General features: G+C 37.8%; 1 protein-coding gene across 4 annotated transcripts in view; it reads left to right on the forward strand.

Annotated features, from left to right (window-relative positions):
* Positions 1 to 26,812, forward strand: part of LOC123822774 (centromere protein P) — a 278,910-nt gene that overhangs the window by 5,849 nt on the left and 246,249 nt on the right. For all 4 annotated transcript variants that reach the window (XM_045844932.1, XM_045844929.1, XM_045844933.1 and 1 more), the window contains 3 exons: positions 12,835 to 13,016; positions 14,445 to 14,533; positions 24,733 to 24,821. In XM_045844932.1, coding sequence (XP_045700888.1) covers positions 13,004 to 13,016; positions 14,445 to 14,533; positions 24,733 to 24,821 — 191 coding nt within the window. In that variant the 5' untranslated portion in view covers positions 12,835 to 13,003. The remainder of the gene's footprint in view (positions 1 to 12,834; positions 13,017 to 14,444; positions 14,534 to 24,732; positions 24,822 to 26,812) is intronic.

The raw sequence follows: 26,812 nt of genomic DNA on the forward strand, positions 1-26,812 counted from the left end.
TTTTTACTATTGGTTATGGTGTTAGCTGTGGGCTTGTCATATAGGGCCTTTATTATGTTGAGTTATGTTTCCTGTATACTCAGTTGGTTGAGAGTTTGTATTATGTTGAATGTTGAATTTTTATTAAATACTTTTTTCTACAGTTGAGATGATCATATCATTTTTATCTTCATTTTGTGAATGTGGTGTATAATTTTGATTTGCAGATGTTTATCCTTGCATTCATGCACTAAATTGCACTTAATTAAATTTAGTGTATGATTCTTTTACTATATTAATGAATTGGGTTTGCTAATATTTTGTTGAGAATTTTTGCATCAGTGTTCATCAGGGATATTGTCCTGTAACTTTCATTTTTTGTAGTGCCCACTTCTGGTTTTGTGTTCCTTCCTCTTTTGTTTTTGGAAATTTGAGGATTGGTATTACTTCTTCAGATGTTTGGTAGAATTTACCATCCACCAAAGTAAGCCAGGTAGAAGCCACTTGGTTCTGGACTTTTGTTTATAGGTAGGTTTTTATTTTATTTCTTTTTAATGAAGGACCTGTTTTATTAAATTTTTATTTTATTTATTTATTTTAGAGAGAGGGTAAAGGAGGGAGAAAGAGAGGGAGAGAAACATCGATGTGTGAAGAGAAACACCAATGTGTGGTTGCATCTCACACGCCTCCAACTGAGGAGGACCTGGTCTGCAACCCATGCATGTGCCCTGACTGGGAATCGAACCAGCCATCCTTTGCTTTGCAGTTCAGTGCTCAGCCCTCTGAGCCAGACCAGCTAAAGCACTGTGAGTGTTCTTACAATCATTACTGTAAACTCTCTGATAAATTGCTAACCCCTATTTCACCTAGTTTTTCTGGAAAATTCTTTTGTTCTTTCATTTGGGGTCTGTTTTTTTGTCTTCCCATTTTGACTGCTTTGTAACTTCTGCTTTAGATGTTAAACTAGTGAACTGCTAAGCCAATCAGTTGTTAATCTAATCAATCGGTGGTCATCAGTCACGCTTAATCACCACAGGGCAGGGCTATTGCTTCCCCTCAGCCTGATGCCCTTTAGAGAGGAGTGATCTGCCTGAGAGAGAAGGCTTCTGTAGTGTGGGAAATGACTCAGCACAGGGATCCTGGTGGCTGTGGCCTCTGTTTTCTCCCTAGAGCCACAACCCCAGACTCTCCTCAAGTGTCTCTAGTCCACTCTGCCTTCCCTTTACCAGCACCCAGGGTAAGTGGCTGTGAAGAAAATTTTGTGCATTGGCCCTTTAAAGAGGCTCTCTGTGTCTCCAGCCATCTGTCCTTGGCAGATGAAAAGTCTGCTACTTTGCACAGCTGGATGTTTTCTTTGTTCCTTTCTGGCTCTGGTGTTGTAGACTGGGAAGGTCAGCTTCAAATTTAGATAACACACTTCTCAGGGGGAATCTTGGCCACTGAAATATCCTTCCCTCTGGCACTTCAGCTGCCGCCCATGGGAGTCCAGCCACCCGCCTTGGGTCTCCTCTGCACTACCTACCATTCATATTGTGGTGAAGTGTTTTCTTCTGTTTGTCCGTGGTTATAAGACTTCCCTCCAACTAGTGTTCAGCTAGTTATTCAAAATGATTTCTCTACAATTTAGTTGTAATTCTAGATTGGTCCTGAGAGGAGGTTAGTGTAGCTTCCACTTCCTCCTCTGCCATCTTGGATCTCCCCATGCCTATCCCTACCCCGCTGCAAAAAAAAATCCTCAGTATTTTATTCTTTTGGTTGCACTTGCAAAAGTAATTGGTTTTTCTATTTCTTGTCTGAAATTTCATTGTTAGTATATAGGAAAGCAGTGGATTTTTGTACGTTGATTTTTATCCTATAATTTTACTCTATTCGTTTACTGCTTCTAATAGTTTTTTGGTGGAATCTTTAGACTTTTCCATATACAAAATCATGTCATCTGCAAAAAAGTGACATTTTACTTCTTCCTTCCCAATTTGGATGCCTTTTATTTCTTTCTCTTGCCTGATTGCTCTGGCTAGGACTTCCATTACTATGTTGAATAAGAATGATGAGAGTACACATCCTTTTCTTGTTCCTGATCTTAGAGAAAAAGCTTCTAATTTTTCACCATTGAGTGTATTAGCTGAGAGTTTGTCATATGGCCTTTATTATGTTGAGGTCCTTTCCTTCTATACCCATTTTATTGAGTGTTTTAATTTTAAGTGGATGTCATTTCATATCAAATGCTTTTTCTCATCTATTGATAAGATCATATGATCTTTGCCTTTTGTTTGTTAATGTGGTATCATCAGTATCATACTGATGAATTTGTGTGTGTTGAACCATCCTTGTTCTCCTGGAATGAACTCCCCTTGATCATGATGTATTATTTTTTTAAATGTATTGTATTTGATTTGCTATCCTATTTTGTTTAGGATTTTTGCATCTGTATTGATCAGATGTTGGTCTGTATGGTGTTTTATTTTTAAATGTTATCCTTGCCTGGTTTGGTATCAGGGTTATGTTGTCCTAATAAAATATGTTAGGAAGTATTGCCCCTTCTTCAGTTTTTTGGAAGGGTTTAGAAGGATAGGTTTCAGATTTTCACTGTATGTGTGGTAGAATTCACTAGTGAAGCCATCTGGTCCTGGGCTTTAGTTTTTTGGGATGTTTTATTAGTTGTTTCAGTTTCCTCATAGTTTATCAATCTATTTAGATTTTTCTTCATGATTCAGTCAAGGAATGTTACATATTTTTAGGAACTTATCTATTTCTTCTAGTTTATTGAATTTGTTGGCATATGTTCTTTCATAGTATTCCAGATCCTTTGTGTGTGTATATATATATATATATATATATGTGTGTGTGTGTGTGTGTGTGTGTGTGATGTCTGTGGTAATTTATCTTTTATTTATGAGTTTGTTTATATGAGTCTTTTCTCTTTTTTCCTGAGTAAGTCTAGCCAGGGGTTTCTTAACTTCATTAACCCTTTCAAAGAACCAGCTCTTTGTTGTATTAATTTTTTGTGTAGTCTTTGTTTTCTATATCATTCAAATTTGCTCTAATTTTTATTATTTCCTTTTGTTGACTTTGGATTGCTTTTGTTCTTTTTGTAGTTCTTCAAGATGTGGTGTTAGGTTATTTATTTGGTATTTCTCTTGTTTCTTGAGATAGGCGTACAAGTATATAAACTCTCTTCTTATGCTGCATCCCATAAATTTTGATATGATGTATTATCATGTTAATTTGTCTCTATATCTTTTTAAAAAAATTTAAAAAATCCTTATTTAAGTATGTATTTATTGATTTTTAAGAGAGAGAAAGAGAAACATAAATGTGAGAGAAAAACATCAATTGGTTGCCTCTCATATATAATCTAACTAGGAATCGAAACTGCAGTTGAGGTATGTGCCCTGACCAAAATCAAACCTGCAATCTTTTGGTGTGTGGGGCAACGCTCCAACCAACCAAGTCACACAGCATGGCTGTCTCTATATATCTTTTCACCTCACCTTTTGTTTCTTCTTTGACCTAGTCATTTTTTAGTAGTATATTGTTTAATCTCCACATATTACTTTACTTTACTTTATTTCCATCCTGCAGTTGATTTCTAATTTCCAAGCATTGTGGTGAGAGGATATGCTTGATGTAATTTTACACTTCTTGACTTTGTTGAGGCCAGTTTGTTACCCAACATATGGTCTAGCTTTGAGAATGTTCTGTGTGTACTGAAGAAGAATGCATAATCTGATGTTTTGGAGTGAAAGGCCTCTGTAAATGTCAATTGTGATTATTTGGTCTGTTTCATTTTAGACTGATATTTCTTTGTTGATTTTTCTGTTTAGATGATCTGCCTAGAGCTGTCAATAGAGTATTAAGATCCCCATCTGTGATTGTGTTGTCATCTGCTTCTCCCTTTTTCCTGTTGGTAGTTGCTTTAAATATTTCAGTGCTCCCTGATTGGGTGCATGTACATAAAGAAGTGTTATGTCTTCTTGATGTAGTATCCTTTTTACCGTTATAAAATGTCCATATTTGTACCCTATTACTTTTTTATCTTGAAATCTATTTTGTCAGATACAAGTATGCCTACTTCTGCTTTTCTGGGGATGTCGTTTGTTTGGAGAATCAATATCCAACCTTTCACTCTGAATTTACCTTTTCTTTGCAGGCAACATAGGTTGGGTTTTTGTTTTTTTTTATCCTATCTACTACTATGTGCCTCTTAATTGGTAAGTTCAATCCACTTACATCTCCCTAAATGTAATTATTGATGTACGAGGATTTCCTATAGCCATTTGGTTCTTTGTTTTCAGGTGGTTCTCTGCCTCCATTGGTTCCTTTTTTTTTAAATTGTTGTTCAAGTATAGGTGTCTCCATTTGCACCCTACCAGCCCCCCTGCAATATGTGATTCCTCTTGTGTGTGCCCCACTGGGGACCTGGCCTGCACCCAGGCATGTGCCCTGACTGAGGATCAAACCAGTGACCCTTTGGTTCGCAGGCTGGCACTCAATCCACTGAGCCACACCAGCCAAGGTGGTTCTTTCCTTTTGTATGTCTGAGTGTTTTATTTGTTTGGTGGTATTCCATATTTCTTTCCTTTGATTTCTCTTTTTCTACACTATGTGTGTCAGTTTTGGGGGGGTTTTTTTGTATGTGATTACCATTAGATTTATGAAAAAGAAAGTTTCATATATGCAGTAGATGTTTGCCCCTCTCCTTTTATGTTTTTGTTGTCACAAATTATCTGTTTATGCTCTAAGTTTGTTGGTGTTCTTGTAGATTTGTAACCTTTTGTTTTTATTTTTAGGTGGAATAACCTCCTTCATTATTTCCTGCAGTCAAGGTCTCTTCTGGTGATGATTCCCTCAGCTTCTGTATGTCTGGAAAATCTTTATTTCTTCTTCACATTCAAAAGATAACATTGTTGGCAGTTGGCTCCATAGCTCAGGGGTTAGAGTACTGGTCTTGTGAAAAGGTAACATTGCTAAGTATATTATTCTTGGCTGGTAATTTCTCTCAGTAGTTTGAATATTTGGTTCCACTCTCTTTAGGCTTGTACAGTTTCTGCTGAGAAGTCTGATGATAACCTAATGGGCATTTATTTATAGGTTACTTCTTTTCCCTGGCTGCCTTGAGAACTCTTTTTTTTCCCCATTAATTTTTCACAATTTTAATAAAATGTGCCTTGGAGAAGGCCAAAAAAAAAAAGATTTTATTTATTTATTTTTAGAGAGAGGGGAAGGAAGGGAGAAATAGATGAAGAGAAACATCAATTGGTTACCTCTTGTATGTGCTCCACTGGGGACCAAATCTGCAACTCAGGCATGTGCCTTGACCAGGAATTGAAATGGCAACGTTTCACTTTGCAGAATGAGGTCCAACCAATTGAGCCACACTGGGTAGGGCGGAGAAGGCCTCTTTGATTGAGGGAACTAGGTGTTCTGTTTTCTTCTTGGATTCAAGGATCTAGTTCTTTCCACAGGTTTGGGGAGTTTGCATCCACTATTCGTTTGAATAGGTTCTCCGTTCTCATCTCCTTCTCTTCTCTCTCTGCTTTGCCTGTTATTCTTACATAGATGGAATATAATAATTCTGATGGAATTAGATAGTTCTCATACAGCTCTTTTTTTTTTTATGCTAGGTCTCTCTCTCTTCTTCTCTCTGCATCATTTCTTGACATTATTCCTATCCTTGATATTCCTGATCTTTTTCTTCATTTGGTTTGCTGTTTCCTATGCTTACTGTTCATTTTCGATCTCTTTCATTGAACTTTTCATAACCAGAATTTCTATTTGTTTGTTTTTTAAAGTTTCAATCTATTTGAAGTACTTGTTTTCTGGAGATTTTTTATTTTTTTCTAGCTGCCTCGGTATCCTAGATATTCATGGTATTTGTTGGATTCCTTCTTTGTCTAGGTATCAACATGTGAGTAGCAAGCACTTCTCTAGCAGATTAATAAAGAGGGGTCTTTCTATTTTTTTCAGTAGGGGGTGCTGAATCACAAGTATTTTTTTAGCTCTGAAATCTATAGTGGATGCCATCTCTGGCTGTCCTCAGTGTAGCCACGATGCCAGGGGTTGGGAGGGCTGGGGGAATCCACCAACTTCTTTTTTTCTTTTGCCTTCTTGGTAATGGCAACTTTGGTACTCCGTGAGTCACAGTAAGCTCCAACCCCAGGACCTGTCACAGAGTAACCCCTTTGCCCAGGAAGAAATAGGATTCTGTAGTACTAGTTCTCAGGTTTGCAGATAATGTGCTCTGCAACTCAACACCAAGGGCAGAGGGAGGTGTACTCTGGGAGACTAAGGAAGTCTGCCAGGCTCAGTGGTTCTGTTTGTCTCTCTGGAACATGGACCAACTGTCAACTGTGGCCACATGCCTATACTGTATACTGCCCAGGTTTCTCTACTCAGCCACACTTCATATTGCTCACTCCTGTAGGAGTATCCACCTAGTCTTTTTGCTCCTCTTGGCTGAAGGCAGTGTCAGCCACAACTGGATTCCTTCCGTGAGCTTTAGGCTGCAGGGCTGTGTCCCTGGCTTACATCAGCCCCTTTCCCTTTCTGCCTCCCCCTTTTGCTTCACTTGCCCATTTTTAGCTGTTTTAATGTGTGGATCTCTCAGGAGTATTTGTGCATTGAACAGGGAATCCTTTGTTATAGCTGTTCAAATTTTTGAAACTCCAAAGGGAAATACCAGGAGGATCTCTCACACCATCATTCCTCCTCTGACATCACTTTGTAGGTAGTTTTTGATTAGTGAGTCAACGTCATTACTAGTAATTGGTGCATTCAGATTTTTTATTCCTTCATAATTCAGTGTTGGTAGTTTTATGTTTCTAATAATTTTTCCATTTCTTCTATGTTGTCCAAATTATGGGAACATAATTTTTCATAGTAACTTCTGATGATTTTAGTATTTCTATGGTGTCAATGGTAACATTTCCTCTTTAAGTTTTGACTTTGTTTGAGTCCTCCCTTTTTTTCTTGGTGAGTCTAGCTAAAGTTTGTTTCATTTTTTTAAAAGATTTTATTTATTTATTTTTTTAGAGAGAGAGGAAGAGAAGGAGAGAAACATCAATATGTGGTTGCCTCTCAGGTGTCCCCTGCTGGGGACCTGGTCTGCAATCCAGGCATGTGCCCTAACTGGGAATTGAATCGGTGACCCTTTAGTTTTGCAGGCCAGTGCTCAGTCCACTGAGCCACGTTAGCTAGGGCTAGTTTGTTCTATTTATCTTTTCAAATAGTCAGTTATCAGTTTAATTGTTTGTTTCCTATTGACTTTTTAGTTTGTACTTTATTTTCTCCTCACTCTGATCTTTGTTATTCCCTTCCTGCTACTAACTTTAGGCTTCATTTGTACTTCTTTTCCTAGTTTCTTGATATTTTTATTTGCAGTAGCTCCTGTATTAAGGTAAGCAGTTACTGCAGTGATCTTCCCTCTTAATACTGTTCCTGCTTCAGCCAATAAGTTTGATATATAGTGTATATTCATTTGTGTCAGAATATTGTTGATTTCGCTTTTGATATCTTCTTTGATCCACTGGTTCTTCAGTAGCAAGTTGTTTATTCTTTACACATTTGTGAGTTTTTCAGTTTTCTTCTTGTAATTAGTTTTTGATTTTATACCATTGTGGTTGGAAAAGATGATATGATTTCAGTCTTAAATTTATTAAGGCTTGTTTTATGGCTTAACGTATGATCTATCCTGGAGAATGTTCCATGTGCTCTTGTGAAGAAAGTATATCCTGTTGCTTTTGGATGGAATGGACAGTATATGTCTGTTAGGTATAGTCTGATGTGTCCTTTAAGACCAATGTTTCCTATTGATTTTCTGTCTTGATGATCTATCCATTGATGATAGTAGTGTATTCAAGTCCCCTACCATTCTTATAATACTGTTTTCTCCATTTAGGTTTGTTAATATTTGGTTTATATATTTAATTGCTCTTTTGTTGGGTGTACAAATATTTACAAATACTGTATCTTATTGGACTGACCCCTTTATTATTATGTAATGATAATGTTTGTCCTATTAAAATCTTTGTCTTAAAGTCTATTTTTTAATATGGGTATAGGTACCTCATCTTTCTTTTGATACTCATTTGTACATAATATCTTTTTCCTTCCATCTGTTCATTTTCAGTGTGTGTGTGTACTTCTATTTTGTTTTTGTCTTTCTATCTTGAGTCTCTTGTAAGCAGTATGTACATGGGTCTTGTTTTTTATCCATTCAACCAGTGCATTTTGATTGGAAAATCAGTTGATTTACTTTTTTTTTAAGATTTTACATATTTTTAGAGAGAGGGGAAAGGAGGAAGAAAAAGAGGGAGAGAAACCTCAATGTGCCAGAGACACATTGATTGGTTGCTCTTGCATGCCACTTACTGGGGACCTGGCCCACAATCCAGGCATGTATCCTGACAGGAAATCAAACTGGCTGCCTTTTGGTTCACAATCTGACACTCAGTCCACTGAGCCATACCAGCCAGGACAGTTGATTTACATTTCAAGTAATTATTGATAGGAGTATACTTATTGTCACTTTGTTGTTTTCTGGTGGCTTTTTAATTTTTTAAAATTTTATTGTTTATGTTATTTTAGTTGTCCCAGTTTTTCCCCTTTCATCCCCACCCCCACCCCGAGCCTGCACCCAATTCCATAATCAGTCCCCTCACCATTGTTCATGTCCATGGGTCCTTCTTATATGTTCTTTGACTAATCCCTTCACCATCTTTTAATCAATCCCCCACCAGCCCCCCACACTTTTACCTGTTAGTCTGTTCCATGGTTCTGTGCCCGTGGTTCTATTTTTCTCATTAGTTTATTTTGTTCATTAGATTTCTCTTATAAGTAACGTTATATGGTTCTTGTCTTTCACCAACTGACTTATTTCGCTTAGCATAATAGTCTCCAGTTCCATCCATGCTGTCACAGAAGGTAGGAATTCCTTTTTTCTTTCTGCTACATAGTATTCAATTGTGTGGATGTATAATCAATGGCATTTTCATAAACCAGTAATGAACTATCAGAGAAATGAAGAAGACAATTAATTGTGTTTACTATTGTAACAACAATAACAACAAAATAAGGTACCTAAGAATACATTTAACCAAGGAGATAAAAGACCTATATTTGAAAAACTATAGGACACTGAAGAAAGAAATTGAGGGAGATACAAGTAAGTGAAGCATATACCATGCTCATGGATTGGAAGAATTAATGAACATCATTAAAGTGTTTATACTACCCAAGCAATTTATAGATTCAACACAATTCCTATTAAGATACCAATGGCATATTTCACAGATCTAGAACAAATATTCCAAAAATGTATATGGAACCAAATAAGACCCCAGATATTCTCAGCAATCTTGAGAAAGAAGAATAAATTTGAAGGGATCATAGTATGGTTTTACAACAGTATCTGATGTAAAACTATACTATGAGGCCACTGTAACCAAAACAGTCTGGTACTGGCATAAGAATAGACACATAGGTCAATGGAACAGAATAGAGAGCCCCCAAATAAACCCATGTCTTTATGATCAATATTTAACAAAGGAGGAAAGAACATACTGTACAATAGAGTAAAGACAGTCTCTTCAATAAGTGGTGATGGGAGAACTGGACTGCTACATGCTAAAAAATGAAACTAGACCACCATCTTATACCATGTACCAAAATAAAATCAAAATGATAAAAGACTTAAATGTAAGTCATGATACCTTAAAAATTCTAGAAGAAAACGTAGGCAGTAAAATTTCAGATATCTCCTATAGCAATATTGCCAATATGTTTTGTGGTAGTTTTGTAATTCCTCCTTCCTCCCTCCCTCCCTCCCTCCCTCCCTCCCTGTTTCCTTTTGTGATTTCATTATTTTCTGTGGTGGTATGCTTAGATTCCTTTCTCACTTGTATATCTGCTAAAGGTTTTTGCTCTGTGGTTATCATGAATGTTACATAAAACATGTTACATTTATAATCATCTGTTTTTAAATTGATAACAACTTACATTTGAATGCATTGTAAAGCTTCACATTTTTACATCCCCACCCCACATTTTATGTTTTGGATGTCACAATTTACATCTTTTTATCTTGCATATCCCATAACAAACTATATCAGACTGCTTCTTTAGTGCAATTGCTGTCTAGGTGGGGAGATAGAGTCCTGGTGCTTCCTACTCCACCATCTTCCCAGAATGCTAGCTCATTGACTTTTAAACTTAAAGTCTCAAGTAGATTTGTTTTAAAAGAGATAAGTTTCTTGTGAACTTCTACTTTTGACCAAAAAATTATGCTAACAAGACAATTTACAAGTATTAAGTAAAACTATAAAACCAATAAAGTCCATAACTCAGAATCATTCAAACTAATGTCATTAGTTGAAATGGAGTGATAACATTTTATTCCAAGTAAATCCCTGCTATGAATGAGAACCTTTAGTTGTCTTTTTGTGATAAAACTTAACATGAATTTACCAGTACCTTATTTGACGTATACAGTTCAGTGGCATTAACTACTTTTACACTATCAAGCAACCATCATCACTATCCTCCTCTAGAACTTTTTCATTGCCCTGAAGTGCTACTCTGTACCCATTAAAAAATAATTCCACATTCTTCCCTTTCCCAGTCATAGATTCTTTTTTTTTTTTGAGTTTTGCATATCTATCCTTCAATATGATGACTTAGTTTTCTTATTGCTTTGCTCTATTAAAAGTACCTTGACATTTTCATTGATAGTCATTCATAGTTTGCTGTGACATTATTTGCTATTCACTTAGAAAAAACTTGACATTTGTATATGAAAATTGCCTCTCCTTTTTTTAAATCAGTTTTCTATATTTAAAGTAATCTTATTACTTTATCAAAGTAATAAATTTTTAATAAATTTTAATTTAATTAACGTAATAAAGTAATTTATATTACTTTTTATTAAAGCAGTTAATCGATGGCAAATACAAAAGAGAATGTGGTAGTCTCTCAGAATATACTTAATATTTTAAATTAGCATTAAAACATTTAAAAATTACTATAGACTTTCTACAAGTTTTTGATCTCCAATATGAAAAATACAGAGTTGGAGGACCCAACATGTAAAATAAGAATTAGGATAGTCATGCCCCAGAATTGAAGGAAGGTGTTTCTTAAGATGGTTTCTAGAAGTCAACACTGTATAATGTGGTAAAGAGTATGAGGGTAATTTAGTGTGACAAAAAGTAAAGTACCATTCAGTGTGATTATTAGCTGAAATTTTACCATTTCTCAAGGAAAATAGTTACATGTTCTCAATTAAAAATATTTAATTGTGGTATTAAGGGAAGTATTCTATTATTTTTTCAGAATTTTTACCCCCTGTATTCTCAGATTTCCTGAGAATCTCTTTCTTAACACAGAATGCTCTTTGATATTGTACTTATTTTGGAAGTGAAAGCTTCCTAGTTTATTTTGTTTTTAACTTCATGACATCTCTTAAAGTAATTTGAGATGTCTCGAAGATGTCACACATTTAGGTTGGAGCATTTTAAACATTCCTACCTAAATAGACATTTTAATTCTATAAAATACTTTGTGGTAATATTTTTATAGTTTCTTCGAATATATAGATATAGGTAGGATAATTTGGTTAGATTTGTTTCATTGTTGTGCTAAAAGGTTGCAGTGTCAGTAAGCCACATTAGTTTTGAGTTGGTTTTAATGGAAAAAGATTCAGAAGGACAACATGGGAACTGTTTGAAGAAATTTGTAGATGTTAGATGGTTTCTTTTTTAATCCTCACCCAAGGACATGCTTACTGAATTTAGAGAGAGGGGAAGAGTCAGAGAGAGGAAGGGAGAGAATCATCAATTGGTTGCCTCTTGTACTCCCCTGATGCAGACACCGGCCTGCAGTGTCTGTGGCATTATGGATGAGACAGAACATTCACATGGACTATTGAGTCTTGTGGAGGAAAAGGGACAGCACAGCTACGCTCTCAAGAGGAGAGCACCCCGACCCTTGCCTTGACAAGCTTTTATTGGGTTCAATTTCCACAGGAATAAAGCTCATCAGTCATTGTCAGGCAGAAATGATTAAACAATAGATAACATTCAAAGAATGCTGAGGACTTATTCTGAGTCAGGGTCAGATAGTTAAAGGGCCATAAAACTTTGGGGAATAAACTCACTTCCTGCGTGGTCCCTTATTATTTAAAATGAGGGTATTAGCAAAGTAGGCTTCACAGGATTTTACACATTCTTTCTTAGGCCTGATCACCCTAGGGAACCCGTCCTTTCCAGCACTGGGTGGCACCCCCCACCAGCATTGTTTCAGGCTTAAGGCATTGTTTCAGGCCTGAGTCAAGCAGGGGAAGTAAGGCAGCCAAGAGATTAGGAGACTTCTTGCAGACAGAATGAGGACTCAGGCTATGTCAAAGTGGAGGGGCTAGGGTCCATCACCCCCTTTTGCTATAGTCTGCAAGTCCTTCCCTGGGGGCCCCTGTGATCATGCCTGTCTTAGATGGTCCCTCCCTTGAGGAATCTTACCTGTCATTGGCTAACCGATCAAGCATTGGGGGCCAGGCAGGGTGAAAAAGGAGCAGAGGTGGTACCCCTGCCAGGGAGATAAGCTTTGTCTCCTTAGTGGCTTATGGTCTGAAGGTCCCTCACTCAGCCTTAGCCATAGGTGGGGGTTACAGCTTCTGAAACCAGGCAGGGCAGTTCCCAACACTCCCCAACCAGGGACCAAACCCACAACCTAGTTAAGTGCCCTGATTACGGATCAAACCTGTGACTTTGTTTTATGGGACAACGCTCCAACCAGCTGAGCCACACTGGCCAGGGCTTAGATGGTTTCTTCATGGAGTAATTATTTCCAGTATTTCCATTTTAGGAAATCATTTCCAGAAATACGCCAATCTGATCCTGAAGAATGGAAATCTTCAAAAGATCTGAGAAGCAATCTTGGACATTTAGAATCAGAACTTTTGTTTCTAAGCACACTTACTAACATCAATATAATCAGTTACTCTAAGAAGACAAAGAACCTAACAAGCACTGAGATGACAGAAAAGAGTAAGTATTAAATTTTATCTAGAAATAGTGCTGAAGCTTACCTTGTTATGCATAGGAAATTCAGTGGCAAAATTTAATTGTTGAATTAAAAATCTACAAGGTAGCTATTTGAATGTGTGGTTGTGGTAGGCCTTGTCTTGTAGGGTATCTTGATCATCAGTGTACCTAATAACACTTTTAAAAGCTGCCTGAGGTACATATTAAAGATACAGTGTCTTACTAAGTAACTTAATAGTCAAGTAACAGAGATCAGTGGTTATAAGAACAACAACACTGTTAATTTGTAGATCTTAGGAGTTTGTCCACCACTGACATGAGACATGCCTCATGTATAGTACTATACTCTTATTGTAGGTAGCCTGTAGCCAAGGTAAATGTTTCAGCAGCTGGACCATTTACCCAAGGAGGGTTTCTGGTCTCAGTAATTAAGTTTTATTGCCACGGATCTGTGATGCATTAACAGGAAAGGGGGGGTTAATTCAGCTGTGCAATCAGATATCAGGAACTTTGTTTGGACAGAGCTACCATTCCCTAAAGAAGGAATCAGTTTTGGAAATACTTCCTGGCTCCCATTGAAATAACCCTCTAGACACAGAAAGGAGAGTGATGACCCTCAGTCTTGGACAGCTCACCTTAGTGGAAGTTTGAGTTGCATATAGAAATGAGTGATGGTATTTAGATACTTTTGATACTTCAAAAAGAAGAGTTGGAATGCAGAGAGAATGGAGAGTGAGGTTAGGCCAGGTAGATTTTTATTACTACTCAAGTCTCAGTCTCCCTGTTTTGAGCCCCAAGTTCTGCCCCATTTGTTGAAGTACTTGGTGCTACCAATTCTTTGTGGTATTCTGCTATATAAATGGGTTTAATTCTGAGCTTACCCCCTTGTTGGCTTAGGTTTCAGTTTTCCTGGGTCTGCCAGTAAGTTCTACTTTCCCATGTGATATCTAGCTCATCCATATGATTTTCAGCTTCCAAAAATTAGATTATTTTTATTGTTTTCCTTCTTTTTATCCTTGTAGAATTGTGCCCTTCTAAAAATACCTTTATTCGCAAATCTAGATATTAATAAAGTCAGAATAGTGGTTATTTGGGGCAGGGGGGTAGAGTACAGCCTGGGAAAGGGCATGAAGCAACTTCAGGGGGTACTTTAAATTTCTGTATCTTGACTTACTGAAATGGTTATATGAGAAATATTTGTAGTTTATGGTAATCTTTGGTATAATCGAGAACTAAAGAGTACGAGTTGATTTAATTCTATTTTATAAAAGTAATCAGTTTGGTGCACATTACTCTAGATATTTTCAATGCCAATATTAACATATACCTCACACTATACCAACATGAATTTAGACACATTCACATAAAATTAATTAATGGATATTTGAAGGAAATTGTTATTTGCAAATAAAGTATTTGTTTTTCTGATAGGTATAAAGAAAGTTCTACAGAGACACAAATTATCAGGAAATTGCCACATGATTACATTTCAAGTTGAATTCCAGATTCTGGAAGTACAGGTAAATTAAAGAGTTTTGTGATAACAAAGATTCTGTTGCTTTGAAATAAAAAATCTCCACCCCTACCCTCAGCCTCCAGCAGTGGCCAAACGGAGGAGGAATTCATGAATCAGGATCTCCTTGTAGCATATTTGTGCTAAGTGATACCATTTCAAAAAGCATTTAAAGTATAAATACTGTACCCCAATGATTGCATATAGTATTTTGTTGCTGAGGGTATAGGTGCTTTATTGGAGGGTAGGTTATAAGATGCTCCTGGATTACCAGAGGAAGCCCTAAGGTCATGGAAACAGTCCTGGATGCCGCATCTCAGTAGTTAGCTAATATGGCAGCCATTTCTTATGTGTCATCTATTGCTGCTTAACAAGGTTCCCCAAAATTTAGTGGCTTAAAACAACATTTATTATCTCACCCTTTCCTATAGGTCAGGAATTCGGGTGTTGTTATTTAGGGTCCCTCATAAAGTTATGGTCATCTTGGACCACAGCCATGTGAACACTGCTCTGGGATGGAAAATTAGACTCTAAGGTGGTTCACAGTTATGCCAGCAAATTGTACCAGACTGCTGAGACACAACACAGGAGGAGGATACTTTTGGTTGAGGTTTTCACATAAAATCAGGAAGCAGACAGAATGATAATGTGTAGCATGAGACCAGGATGGAGTAGGTGAAACAAGGCTCTGACAGCTTCAAAGGCTGGTTCTGTAAAGAGCGGGTTCAAGCATAATTTTGTGAACTGACCAGGGTGGAGTTCATGCTTTGATAGTGGAAACTACTTTGAACCAGTTGGTTTTGCCAGCAGGGCCTACCAAGAAAGTGGAACAAGGACAGGCAGGGAGGCTGCCTTGGCTTAAGCTCATCAGATAACTAAAGTGGATATAGGCTAGTGATTATACCAAGTAAGGTATACCATTATACCTTATCCTAAGGACAAGGTGCTTACTTACATTTATAGTCATGTGTCAGGATTCCTCATCCTTGTCCTCAGCCACAAAAACAGCCCCAAGTTTTCTCTCTTTATATGGGACAGGAGTTGATCTTTGGTATTCAGGACCCTGCCCCCTTAGGAACTAGTTAAGAGTGCCTGGGTCTAGTTATTTGGAGCAGAGGATTCGCTTCTTGAGAACTCTTTTCAGTTCATATCCTGATTATCACCACTGATGCTGGCAAACTGAGTGGGAATTAGCTGAGGAATTTCTAGGCTCCTTATCATGCTCTGTCACAGTGTCTCCTTTCTTTTAAAAAAAAAATGTATTTATTGATTTGAGAGAGAGAGAAAGTGGGGGTGGAGGGAGAGAGAAACATCAACTTGTTTTTCCACTTATTTATACATTCATTGGTTGATTCTTGTATGTGCCCTGACCAGGTATCAAAACTGCAACCTTGGCATATCAGGATGACCCTCTATCCAACCAAGATATACAGCCAGGGCTTCCCTTTCAACACTGCCAGGGTAACCAAGAACACCCAACGGTGTGACATTGTCAAGGCTAGTTGACCAGAATAGGACACAGTCAGGGGTATAAGTAAGTGACCCTAGGGAGGTGCATTGTTCCTAGGTTGGCACCAGGCCTTGGATACATGTCACTAAAATGATATCATTGTTTAGCATGGTCATCTGCTGAAAAGTGAAACAGAACATGGACCCAAATGGGTTAGTCTCCTTTAGGATGAATGGCTTGTGCCAGGACCCCAGGCTTCTCCTAGTGCACCCCAGGAACTCATGGATGTTGTCCCATTGGGGAAGCTTACATTACAAAAGGACCAACTGCATTTTATTTGTAGCTAACGTGATCCTAAACTCAGAGTAGTGAAACTCCAAATGTTCGCCTGCGCCCCAGCCTCCATTATTGGGCCATGCCTACAGTTCATGTCAGGTGGCGAAATCATAGGCTTGACGTCCAGTTCCATATCTAAGAAGGTCTGTACTGTCAATATATATATTACCCAGGAAACTGCTCAGGGGTGTCCTAGTAGCCTTTGGGTCCTACAGGCTTTTTTTGCTACAGGTGTTCATCTGTTTCCATAGTCGTTCCATGAGTTATCAGGCTTGCCCTTGGGACATTTGTCCAAAAGTGCAATTGAAAAGAGAGACTGTCCTCTGAAGTTGAGGCGAATGAATTGCTCAGTGGATCTGGATGGATTGTGCCCAAATATTGATTGGTGTGCTCATTAGTAGGGCTTGGCCTGAGAGATATGGTAAAATAGACCTCATTTTCTGTTGTTGTTCTTAGACTGCATATTTTAACTTCATTTTTTTAAAAATTTGCATACTTTGGTCCCCTGAAGACTCTGAAAGAAAGCATCAGACAGTAGTTTGATCCCACTGTGAGCCAAATCAAAGACAAGGTCAGAGTTTGGGGACATATTTTATAACATGTTGTACTTCTAAAGAATGGCTACTGCCTAACCAAAGGCCTTCCCATGGTGAACTGGCATTGTGCATCTCTCACAGTGGTTGGGCTTGATGGTCCTGGGTAGCTGCTGTGAGGTAGCACAGAGAGAACCAGAGCCATGTGGGCCCTGGCACACAGGTCCTGCTCCTTCTGCTGCAGAGGCCATGTTTACTGCCTCCTACCAGGTAGTGGCAGCACCAGCTTAGCCCTTACTTCCTGTCAGTAGTGTTTTAAGCTAATATTGTTTCCCTACCACCAAAGCATGATTGAAAATTTTCTGACCATTTACTGATGGCCCAAGGGAATACCATTAGTTCACATGCTTAACAAATTAGGATTAGTTGAGCTGCACATGACAAAAACCTAAAAATAAAGGTGGTTTCAGGTACTAGAAGTCTGTTTCTCTGTTGCTTAAATAAATTGTCATGTAAGTTTTTCTAAGAGCTTCTTGATAATCAGGCTCTGCCATCACCCACATGGCTTCCAAATCATGGTGTGAATCACCCTAGCATTTCAGCCATCAGGAGCGAAGTAGGCAAACAAGGGTTTACCTTTTCCTTTGAAGGACACTCTTAAAAAATTGTAACACCCATAATTTTCATCTATATTTCCTTGGCTAATAATTTAGTACAAGGGAGGCTGGAAATTTAGTTTTCATTATTCATGGCCATGTACCTAATGAAAATTTGAGGCATAAAAGAAGTGAAAAATTAGGGGTGCCAGCAGTTTCTGTCCTATATGCTTTAGCGGATGTGGGGACAAAATTTAAGAAGAAGGGTTGATACTCATTGAAAGACACACAACACAGTAATTGCCAAGTCTCTAAAGAGATGTGCATTGTCACTGTTCACATTTCAAAGTATGTAGGTGTTTTTGAACTGCTCAGTCTTACTTGGCTGCAGAAAGAGCATATTCTCCCTGGCTATGTTAAGAACACTCATTTTCTCTGCCCCTTTACAATTTTATAATTCTTCTTGAGGACCAGACTGGTAAGCAGTACATTGAGAGCAATCACAAAGAACTCTTGAATCAGCAAGATTTTTGAGATAAGTCATATGTGGGACTTAGGCTTTTTTGGAGGGGAAGGGAACAAAGGACTATCTTATTTTTTTTTGTTTTTGTTGCTTAGAATTATGATGTAATGTGGTAATGAGAATTATTTTTTGAACTTTTATTATTTAATGGTAAATCCTCACATAATCTAGGGCCACTTATATAAGTAAGGTATATCTTTAGAAATTTATTTCTAGTAGAATGTTAGGTCAAAGATGTACGTGTAAGTTCTGATTGATAGTACCACATTGCCTTTTAAAATGGTTTTACCATTTTACATGTTGAGCAGATTTTTGTAATTGAGACTGATAGAAAAAAATCAATGAAGACACAACTTTGTGTCCTAAAACATTTTTTTAACAAAATTTCCACTAGAGGGAGATGTTTAGCTATCAGAAAATTTAAATAATTTCTGTCTTCATAAAATGTTGTAATAAAATCATGGTAATACAATGTTAGAAGTCAAAATGACTTTACATCATAATAGAATGTTGGAATCAAAAGTGACCTTATAGATTATTTAGGTCAACACCCTTATTTTTTAACAGAAATATAGTTGGAGAATTTGAACGATTACCCATGTTGACACAGCTGCTGTTGTCATAGTGGTTGGAATATTCATCTTGGTTCCCCAGATTTACTGTCTGGTATTCTTAGTGCTATACTGTTTGTACAGAGTGCAAGAACATAAGAATTGACATCTGTCAGCATTCATAGTCCATGCAACATAATAAATGTAATGGGTGGTAGTTTGGGGGAAAGGGACAGATTGACAGTGTTTTCATAACTTTTCTCCCTGAAGCCCAATTGAAATGAACAAAATGATTAAATAAGAGGGAACTTTTTATTTTTTTAATTATTTTTTAACGATTTAATTAATTTATTTTATTGTATTATTTTTAATATACTTTATTGATTATACTATTACAGTTGTCCCTATCCTCCCCCTTCATTCCCCTCCACCCTGCACACCCTCTCCCACCCACCTTCCCCTGCTTTAGTTCATGTCATGTGTCAATAAGTTCTTTAGCTTCTACATTTCCCATACCATTCTTACCCTCCCCCTGTCTATTTTCTACCTACAATCTATGCTACTTATTCTCTGTACCTTTCCCCCACTCTCTTCCTCCCACTCCCCTGTTTTTAACCCTCCATGTGATCTCCGTTTCTGTGGTTCTGTTCCTGTTCTAGTTGTTTGCTTAGTTTGTTTTTCTTTTTATTTTAGGTGTGGTTGTTAATAATTGTGAGTTTGCTGTCATTTTACTATACATGTTTTTCATCTTCTTTTTCTAAGTCCCTTTAACATTTCATAAAATAAGGGCTTGGTGATGATGAACTCTTTTAACCTGACCTTATCTGAGAAGCACTTTATCTGCCATTCTAATGAAGGCTTTGCTGGATAGAGCAATCTTGGATGTAGGTCTTTGCCTTTCATGACTTGGAATATTTCTTTCCAGCCCCTTCTTGCTTGCAACGTCTCTTTTGAGAAATCAGCTGACAGTCTGATGGGAACTCCTTTGTAGGTTACTGTCTCCTTTTCTCTTGCTGCTTCTAGGATTCTCTCCTTCATTTTAATCTTGGGTAATGTAATTATGATGTGCCTTGGTGTGTTCCTCCTTGGGTCCAACTTCCTTGGGACTCTCTGAGCTTGGAAGTCAATTTCCTTGGCCAGACTGGGAAAAAATAATAATTAAGTTCTCCTTTATTATTTGTTCAAATAACTTTTCCACTTGTTGCTCTCCCTCTTCTCCTGGCACCCCTATAATTTGGACATTGGAATGTTTAAAGATTTCCTGGAGGTTCCTAAGCATCTCCTCATTTTTTTGAATTCTTGTTTCTTCATTCTTTTCTGGTTGGATGTTTCTTTCTTCCTTCTGGCCCACTCCATTGATTGGAGTCCCAGTTTTCTTCCCATCACTATTGGTTCCCTGTACATTTCCCTTCATTTCACTTAGCGTAGCCTTCATTTTTTCATCTAATTTGCAACCAAATTCAAGCACTTCTGTGAGCATCCTGATCACCAGTGTTTTGAAGTGTACATCTGATAGGTTGGCTATCTCTTCATTGCTTAGTTGTATTTGTTGTGGAGCTTTGATCTGTTCTTCCGTTTGGGCCATTTTTTTTGTTGTTGTTTTGTTGTGTCTGTTACGTATGAGGGGCGGAGCCTTAGGTGTTCACCAGGGATGGGCAACCCTGTCACTGTGTTGTGATGCTATATGTGGGGGCAGAGTCCAAGAGGGAACAATGGCTCTTGCTCTGCTCTCTGTCACATTTCAGTCCCTTCCGCCACTTCCCCCAAGCAAACTGGACCTTTCTGGTGCTGATTCCTGTGTGGTTGGGCTTGTGTACGTTCTAGGACCCCATGGGTCTCTCCAACAAACTTTTCTTTGAAGTCAGGGGTCTCTCCCTGTGCCTCAGCCCCCACAGGTGTTTTCAATCGGTGTTTTGAGGCTTTATTTTCCCACACTGGGACCCTGGGTTGTGCCGTCTGTCTTGCTTCCCAGTTTCACCTGGTTTATCTGGGTGAGAATGTGGGACCGCCCATTAAGCCAACTGCATTGTGTGCTGTGCCTCGCTTCACAATTGCTGCCTTGCTGGGTCTGCCCATTGCCACCCCACACCCAGGGTCTGCCAGTTGCCGCCTGCATGCCCAGGGTCACCCTGCTGCTGTCTTGTGTGTCTGGGGTGCCTTGCACACCTGGTGCCACTGCTTTTTGTGCTGGAACCCCTCTCCACCTGGCCACCTGACTTCACCCTGCCTACCAGTCTGGATGAATGTGTCTATTTCAACTCCTTGGTTGTCAGACTTCTATATAGTTCAGTTTTCTGTCAGTTCTGGTTGTTATTTTGTTTCTAAATTGTTGTTGTCCTTATTTTGGTTGTGCGAGGAGGCAGTGTGTCTACCTACGCCTCCATCTTGGCCGGAAGTCCCTGTTTATTTATTTTTAGAGAGAGGGGTAGGATGAGAGAAATAGAGTGAGAGAAGCATCTTCTGCCTCTCTCTTGCACTCCAACCAGGGGACTGGGACTGGAACTGCAACCCAGGCATGTTCCATGGCTTGGGAATCAATCCGGTGACCCTTCACTTTGCAGGACAGCACTGAACCAATTGAGCCACAGCAGTCAGGGCCAAACAGAGAAACCTTTTAATTAAAAAGAATAAAATCCTGTCCCTGCTGGTGTGGTTCCGTTGGTTGGGTGTCATCCTGTGAAATGAAAGGTCACTGGTTAGATTCCTGGTTGGGGCACATGTCTGGGTTGCAGGTTTAGTCCCCCATCAGGGCACATATAGAAGTACAGAAGGCACTGATTGATGTTTCTCTTTCACATCAATGTTTCTCTTCCTCTCTTTCTCCATTCCTCCCTTCCCCTCTCTCTAAAGTCAAAAATAAAAAATAAAATAAAATAAAATAAATCCTATATTGCATGCACCAAAGAAAATGTACCTGTTATGAATACATTCAAATGCAAGTGAAAGAAAACACTGAAATTTGATATAGGGTGCTTCATAAGCAGTACATAAATTTTACAAAGCTAATGGGACCAGTTCCTGAATGATTCTACTCACAATTCTTTTTTTTTTAATTCTATTTATTCATTTTTAGAGAGGGAAGGGAGGGAGGGAGGGAGAGAGAGAGAGAGAGAAACATCAGTGTGCGATTGCTGGGGGTCATGGCCTGCAACCCAGGCATGTACCCTGACTGGGAATTGAACCGCGACACTTTGGTTCACAGCCCATGCTCAATCCACCGAGCTACGCCAGCCAGGGCCCACAATTCTTAAGTTGAAGAGAAGAATGAAAACTTTGGACTTCAGTGAAATGGACTGTAGTAGAAAGGAATATGCTGCTCAGTCTCACACAGTGTCTTTGAAGTCGACTTGTTGATAAGCTCCCTTCCCTTATTAACCAACTGGGAAAGATTGACCTGGTTAGCAGTATGACATGCCAGAGAGAGATGGGAAAACTGTATCTTGAAGTCATCTTTTCAGTGGCTGAACAGAATCCAGACCAGCCCCTCCCTCAAAAAATAAATAATAGAGGGCCAGTAAATCATAGGCTTTATGCTGACAGGATTATTTATTTCCCTCTCCCAATCGGTGAAAGACCAAAATCTACATACCCACACATACTTGAACAAAAGACAAAACATATTCTGAGATTTTTTAGCTCTATTGAGATATAATTCATATACCATATAATTTATCCATTTAATATGTACTTATACACTTGGTACTTTTTAGTATATTCAGAGTTGTGCAACCATCACTTGGTCATTTTTTTTGAAAATTATCACCTCAGAAAGAAACTCGAGCCCTGACTGGGTGGCTCAGTTGGTTGGACGTTGTCCCAGAAAGCCAAAGGTCGATGGTTCAGTTCGATTTCAGGGCACAGTCCTGCTTGTGGGTTTGGTCCCTGGCCAGGCTGCATAGGAGAGACAACCGAATTGATGCTTCTCTCTCACATTGATGTTTCTTTCCCTCTCTTTCTCCTTCCTTTCCACTCTCTCTAAAAATAAATGAATAAAATCTTAAGAAAAACAAAAGAAAGAAACATGATACTCTTTATCACCACTCAGTCTCCCTCCTTCTGCCCAGATCTAAGCAACAGCTGATCTGTTTTCTCTCAGTGGATTTGCCTATTCCAGATAGTTCATGTGAATGGAATTATAATATGTGGTCTTTTCAGTTGACTTCTTTAATTTTATGTTTTCAAGGTTCATTCATGTTGTAGCATGTATCATCACTTAATTCTTTTTTGGCTGAATAATCCAATTTCAGGTTATATCACATTTTGTTCATTCGTTAGTTAATGGATATTTGAAGTTGTTTTTACTTTTGGCTGTTACAAAGAATATTGCTATAAACATTCATGTATAAGTTTTTAAGTAGATGTGTTTTCAATTTTCTTGGATATCTTAAGAGTAGAATTACTGAGTCAAATTGAACTATTAGATGACTAGTGATATTGAACATCTTTTTGTATGCTTGCTGGCCATTTATCTACCATCTGTGAAGAAATGTCTGTTGAGATCTTTTGCTCAGTTTTTAATTGGGTTGTCTTTTTATTATTGAGTTGTAATTGTGCCTCTGAAATGTATGTTTTTGATTAGATATAGAGTGGTAGATGCCTACTTAAAGCTAACAATCCTCACACTACCCTTAGTAGCTGAAAAACTAAACAATTATAAACCATTGGTATCCATTTCTCCAGCAGCTCAAATACAAAGAAACAAGTCATGTAGTACCCCGACAAATGGAGAAGAGTCAAGGGGTACCCAGTCACTCTGTTCCTAGGAAATAGCAAAAATTTCTAGACTTACTCCTATCAATAAATAAGAGCCGTAGAGTTCAGAACACAAAGATGATGCAGAGTTCTTGTATCATCAACTACGCAAAAATACTGCCATGAGAGAAATTAATAAGACAATGGATATGAGTTCACTTTGGAAGAATTAATCCAGGAAATACAAGAACATGCTGTATAAAATTGCTGTAACTCTCAAATGAAAGTATTTAAAGAAAATTGAATTTCACAGACCGAAATTTCACAGTCTGATTCCCAGTCAGGATACATACATACTTGGGTTGTGGGTTCAGTCCCCACCCAAGGTGTATACAAAGGGCAAACAATTGATGTTTCTCTCTTACATCGATGTTTCTCTCCCTCTTTTCCTTCTCTGCTCTCTAAAAAATATGAAAATAAAAAATCAGTGGGCAAGTCCTTGGGTGATGATAAAAAAAAGAAGAAAAAGAGTAACAGGTTTGAGAAGAAGGAAGGAAGAAGGGAGGGAGGGAAGGTAAGGATAGAAAGAAAGGAAGGAGAGACACAGAGGGATATAATGATTATAGTCCTGAAAACTATATTAGAAGTAGCCAGGAGTATAATATAAAGGATAGGCTTGAGGAGAATCATCTTTAAGAAGAATTGAGAAGAAAAAGCTAGAAGACAGAACACGGGGAGTCAATATATAAAAGTGAAAGAGAAATTATAGGCAAATATATAATAGAAGAAAATTTACTAAAGAAGAAAACATGAATTGCGTTTCAAAATATTTAAGTTTATTTAGCAATCCCCATGATTGAATATTGAGTTGCTTTTTGGTTTTTGTAATAAATAGCCAGAAGGCTTTGTCTTCATTTCTTATTATGTCAGGACAGATTCTTAGAAGTCAAATTGTTGGGATAGAGACTGAATATTTTAAGTTATGCATTGCCCAAATGGTTTTATAGAAAAAAATCTCATTTCATTTTTTTAATTTACATTTATTTTGTTACTAAGGAGAGTAAACATTGTTTTCCATGTAAATTGTCTTGCACCTTTGAGTTTTTAGTTAATGTACCTTGCCTTTTTCTTTTCAGTTTTCCTCTTTGTTATGTTTATGGTAACATTTTCCCTCAGTTTATTGCTTCTTTTTTTAGTTATAAAGTTATTTTTATATAGATATTCTGAGTTTTCATCTAATTTGCTTGTTTTTTTAATTACTGTTTTGTAGAAAGTGTTTTCTTGCTCAGTAATGAGTTAACATTTAAGTGAGTAATTCACTTGAAGCTCATTTTGGTTTTTGGTATGGAGGACAGATCTGATTTCATTCTTTTAACAAATAACCAATGTTTTCAGTACCTTCTATTGATTACCTTTTCTGGTTACTTGGTGGCATTTCATTTTGCATAAATTTTAAAATTATTTTTGTCTTTATTTTATTTGAATGTTTACGTGCTCTGATACATAAACTTTTTTAAAATTTTAGAATCAGGAGAATTTATCTTCTGTTATTACTGACCTCAACATAATAATGGAGCCCACTGCATATTCAGAACTAAGTGAATTTGTGTCTAGGTAAGACATTTTACAAAATTTTTTTTTTAGGTATTGTTTTCAGTCTATGAGTTTACCTTTTCTTTCTTGTTGGTAAGTAAATATCAAAATATCCCTGAAAGTTTCATGTCATTATTATGGCTTACATTTAAGCCTATGTTCTCTATATCATTCTTTCATTCAATAAAAATTTATTATACATGTTCTATGTACCAGGCATTAAAATTAAGTTGTGAACAAAAGCAGATGTTAGCTTTGATCCTCATGGAATTTATAGCCTAGTGGAGAAGCCAAGTGTTAAATAATCACAGAAATAAGTCTAAAATTGTGCTTGTGTTAAATGTTACAGAGAAGAGTTACATAATGCTAAATCAGGAATTTAACTTTTGGGGAGAACATGGAATGATTTCCTGAAACTTGAACTGACATTTGAAAAATGAATAGGCATAAACAAAGAGGTCTTTGACAGAACATCTTGTGGGAGGCACTGTGCTAGGAGGGAGCATGGCATCTGTGCACAGCTGACAGGAGGCCAGAGTGATTAGAGAAGGGAAAAACAAGGGAGTGTGGTACAAGATGAAGCAAATTATGAAAGGTCCGCATTGTGTGGAGTTTGTTGTAAGGAGTTTGATCACAGACCTAAGACCCATGTAAAGCTATTGGAAGATTTTTAAGCAGGGCCTAATGAAGGCAGAAGGGTAACTCCCTTTCTGTAAAGAATTATTCAGGATGCTACAGGGAAAGTGGATTGAAGGGGTGTAATAGTAGTTGCAGGAGGGTAAATGACTAGCCAATAAGATGTTCATGCAACAGAAGTGTATAGTTTTGTTTTGTTTTTTAAGATTTTATTTTTTATTTTAGAGAGGGGAAGGGAGGGAGAAAGCGAGAGAAAGAAAGAGAAATATTGATGTGTGAGAGATTATTCGATAGATCAGTTGCCTCTCACACACCCCAGCTGGGGACCTGGCCTGCAACCCAGGCATGTGCCCTAACTGGGAATCGAATCAGTGACCTTAGCATGTGCAGGACAGTGCTCAGTCCACTGATCCACACCAATCAGGACAGAAGTTTGTAGTTTGGACTAGAATAATGGCAGCTGAGGTAGAGAGATGGGTGGATTTGGGGATATTTAGGAAGCACAATTGAATGGGCATGGTGTTGTAAATAAGAGGGGTCAGTAGCCATTAACAGATAATAACTTCTTGAGATAGGGAAAGTTGGAAGAGGACTAAGTCAGGGGAGGTTGTAACCTCAGTTTGGACATGTTGAACTTGAGTGCCTGTGAAACAGTGAAGTAAAAATATGAAATAGGCAGCTCAGAAACAGTGTAAGTAGGAGATATAACACCAGAGTGATATGCTAGAAAGTAGAAATTAAATCCTTGAACAGAAATGAGAATGAGATTGCCTATGGAAAGAATATAGAATTAAATTGTGAGCAAAATATGAACATAGAAAAGGACTTGAACCATGAGGAATCCTAAAATGTACTGCTGAATGAAAGAGAAAGATCTTGCAAAGGAATTAGAAAAGGAACTGTCTGAGAGGTAGGAAGAAAACCAGGAATGTGTTGTTGATCATTGATAACTGGATTGATCTTTAAAGATATCCTTCCAATGTCTTTTGGATTTCACAGGTTGTGACAAAATGTCTGTTATAGTGTTGTTTTGTGCATGTTGTTTTGGCTGCCTTTAAATCTTCCTCTTAATTTTTCTTTTCCACAATTTGTGCTATATCTGGGGTTATTTTATGTGGAAGCTTCCTGCCATATCTTCTAGTAGTGAATTCAATTCAGTTCTTTCTTATCCTTAAAATGGGGTTTTGGAAGCTGGAGGGTTTTCCTCAGTGTTCCAGCTGCACTCTCAGCTTTTAGCAAGTCCCTATGTGTTTGCACCTCAGAGGGGACTCTTTCTGTGTACACTTGATGTGCCACTAGCAGTAGATACTGATGCTATTACTTGGTACTAGGTTCATTGTGGAATTAAAAGGAGTTCTGCATTTTTGTGGTTTGTC

Source organism: Phyllostomus hastatus, unplaced genomic scaffold, assembly GCF_019186645.2.
Source record: "Phyllostomus hastatus isolate PE091 unplaced genomic scaffold, TTU_PhHast_1.1 phas_contig_41, whole genome shotgun sequence".
NCBI classification, from domain to species: domain Eukaryota; kingdom Metazoa; phylum Chordata; class Mammalia; order Chiroptera; family Phyllostomidae; genus Phyllostomus; species Phyllostomus hastatus.